Genomic DNA, 1,799 nt, shown 5'->3' on the forward strand with positions numbered 1-1,799 from the left:
ATGCAGGTACTGCGCATGCAGAGTGCGGTCAGCTGCGGAAGTTCGCATTTGTCTTCCCATTACAACTTTAAGTCTAAAACGGTCTCATTCGGCAAGCATATTCCCATTGAGTCTGCAGTCCGCCGATCGCTGAATTAACATCGTTATCCCTTCTTCCCGTCTCCAAAAAAATAAGCCGTGAACAGATACTGCTTCATGTAGTTAATGTGTCTTTAGAACGTCATCAACGAGACACCGGATAAACAAATTGAATCAAATCAAACAGTGTGGTTGGAGATGAAGTCAACAAAACGCTCTGCAGCACATAACAGCAGCAGCACAGCAAGTCCGTAAGAACTTGCTTCCTATTCTTCCACTGCATAACTAGAACACCCATCAAGCCAACCATAGCAAGTGTGTGAAACCAACACTTACGGGCATAGAGGGAAGGGTTGACACAGGAAGCTCCTGCTGTGCTTCCTGTCCTGCACCGCACACCAATCCAAACTGGCAAGCTCGAGATACTCCTTAATCCACAGCAACGAAATTTTTTGAGAGATAGCCTATCGTGAAATACAAGATCTCGAAGACGAGAAGTACAGGGCAGAAAGGAAGAACAACGTACTGCAGAACACGAGCAACATGCTCGATTTTCTTTTTAGCCGTCCAATGGGTCAGGATGTCGATGATTCCGACGTAATACAACTTAGTGCGGTCAGTGCTCTGCATGCCGCCGAGGTCCCTGCTCCAAAAAGGCCGTTCGAGGTCTGCACACAAAACAAAGAAAAACGCGAAAAAAGCAGTGGCATTTCCAGGGTGTCGCTTGCAGTCACCATGCCCTTTTTCCAAAAGCCAGCCCTACACAAGGGCTGCAACAACTGCAAACGCACTCACCGCAGTCGCCCATCCCAATCATTGAAGAAACAGAGCTCGGTGCCCTGCAAACAATAAGATGAAATGAACTTGATCGACAACAGGCTGGGCCTTCAGCAAAAGCTTTAAAGATTGTCACACAGGAAGAGTCCGTTCAGCTGAAAAAAGTACTGCGGCAACAAAAGGTTGCATCGAAAATTAATCTGCTCGCCTGCATCCGGGCTGCAGTGAAAGATACAACATGTGGAGTGGAACAGTGCATCTCCTCAGACCACCAGGGCGGCACTGTTTAGTTTGAACCTTCTCAGGCCGCAAAAGTAACAACTTACATCGAATGCAGCACGCGAACATCATCGTCAACCTGCAACATGCCGTCCTGGCATATGTTGGGATCTGATCGAGACAAGAACACCCACACCCTAGTGACAAAATCTTCCATGCATGCACACAACCAAACGTTCTTTACTTGCAGTTCCGCATCAGCACAAAACTGCCGCAACTCCCGCCTGAAGAATCTGTTTCGTGACTGCCTGACGGAACTGACGGCGCGACGTTCACATACACTGCGTGGATGGCGTATAGACGTTTGCTGGAAAGGCTTCAACGGGAGAGCGACAAAAAACCAGCAAAACCTTGTGTTGAATGCTGCTGACTCACCTTGTGAACAACTAGCGTAGGATATTCCTAGCAGTAAGGAATAGTCCATGATCCCATGGTCCCTTAGGAAGGCCGCATCAATCTTTAACTGTTCAATAAACAAATGCTTTCGCTCTTCTCCAATTTCTATCTGGGCACACAGACACACGCAAACCACAAACGTTCCACATCAAAAAACTTCACACCCAGCCCCACCACGTGAATATGCAAATATACTCGAGCTGGAAATGCAAGCAGCCGGGGCAGGCTGCGGCTTGTTAAATGCGAACTCCGCCACCCTCCCCCCCCCC

The 1,799-nt window shown here is 48.3% G+C and overlaps 1 protein-coding gene across 1 annotated transcript; it reads right to left on the reverse strand.

Moving 5' to 3' along the window:
• Positions 1-257: 257 nt before the first annotated feature.
• Positions 258-1,558, reverse strand: EAH_00066430 (hypothetical protein; the record flags this gene model as incomplete). Its single annotated transcript, XM_013392704.1, has 6 exons — positions 258-295; positions 415-464; positions 605-746; positions 874-917; positions 1,182-1,245; positions 1,510-1,558. The coding sequence occupies 6 exons, from the start codon at positions 1,556-1,558 to the stop codon at positions 258-260; spliced, it is 387 nt and encodes a 128-aa protein (XP_013248158.1).
• Positions 1,559-1,799: the final 241 nt, after the last annotated feature.

The sequence above is a fragment of the Eimeria acervulina genome, genomic scaffold (assembly GCF_000499425.1).
Source record: "Eimeria acervulina Houghton genomic scaffold, Eah_scaff2420, whole genome shotgun sequence".
NCBI lineage: Eukaryota > Apicomplexa > Conoidasida > Eucoccidiorida > Eimeriidae > Eimeria > Eimeria acervulina.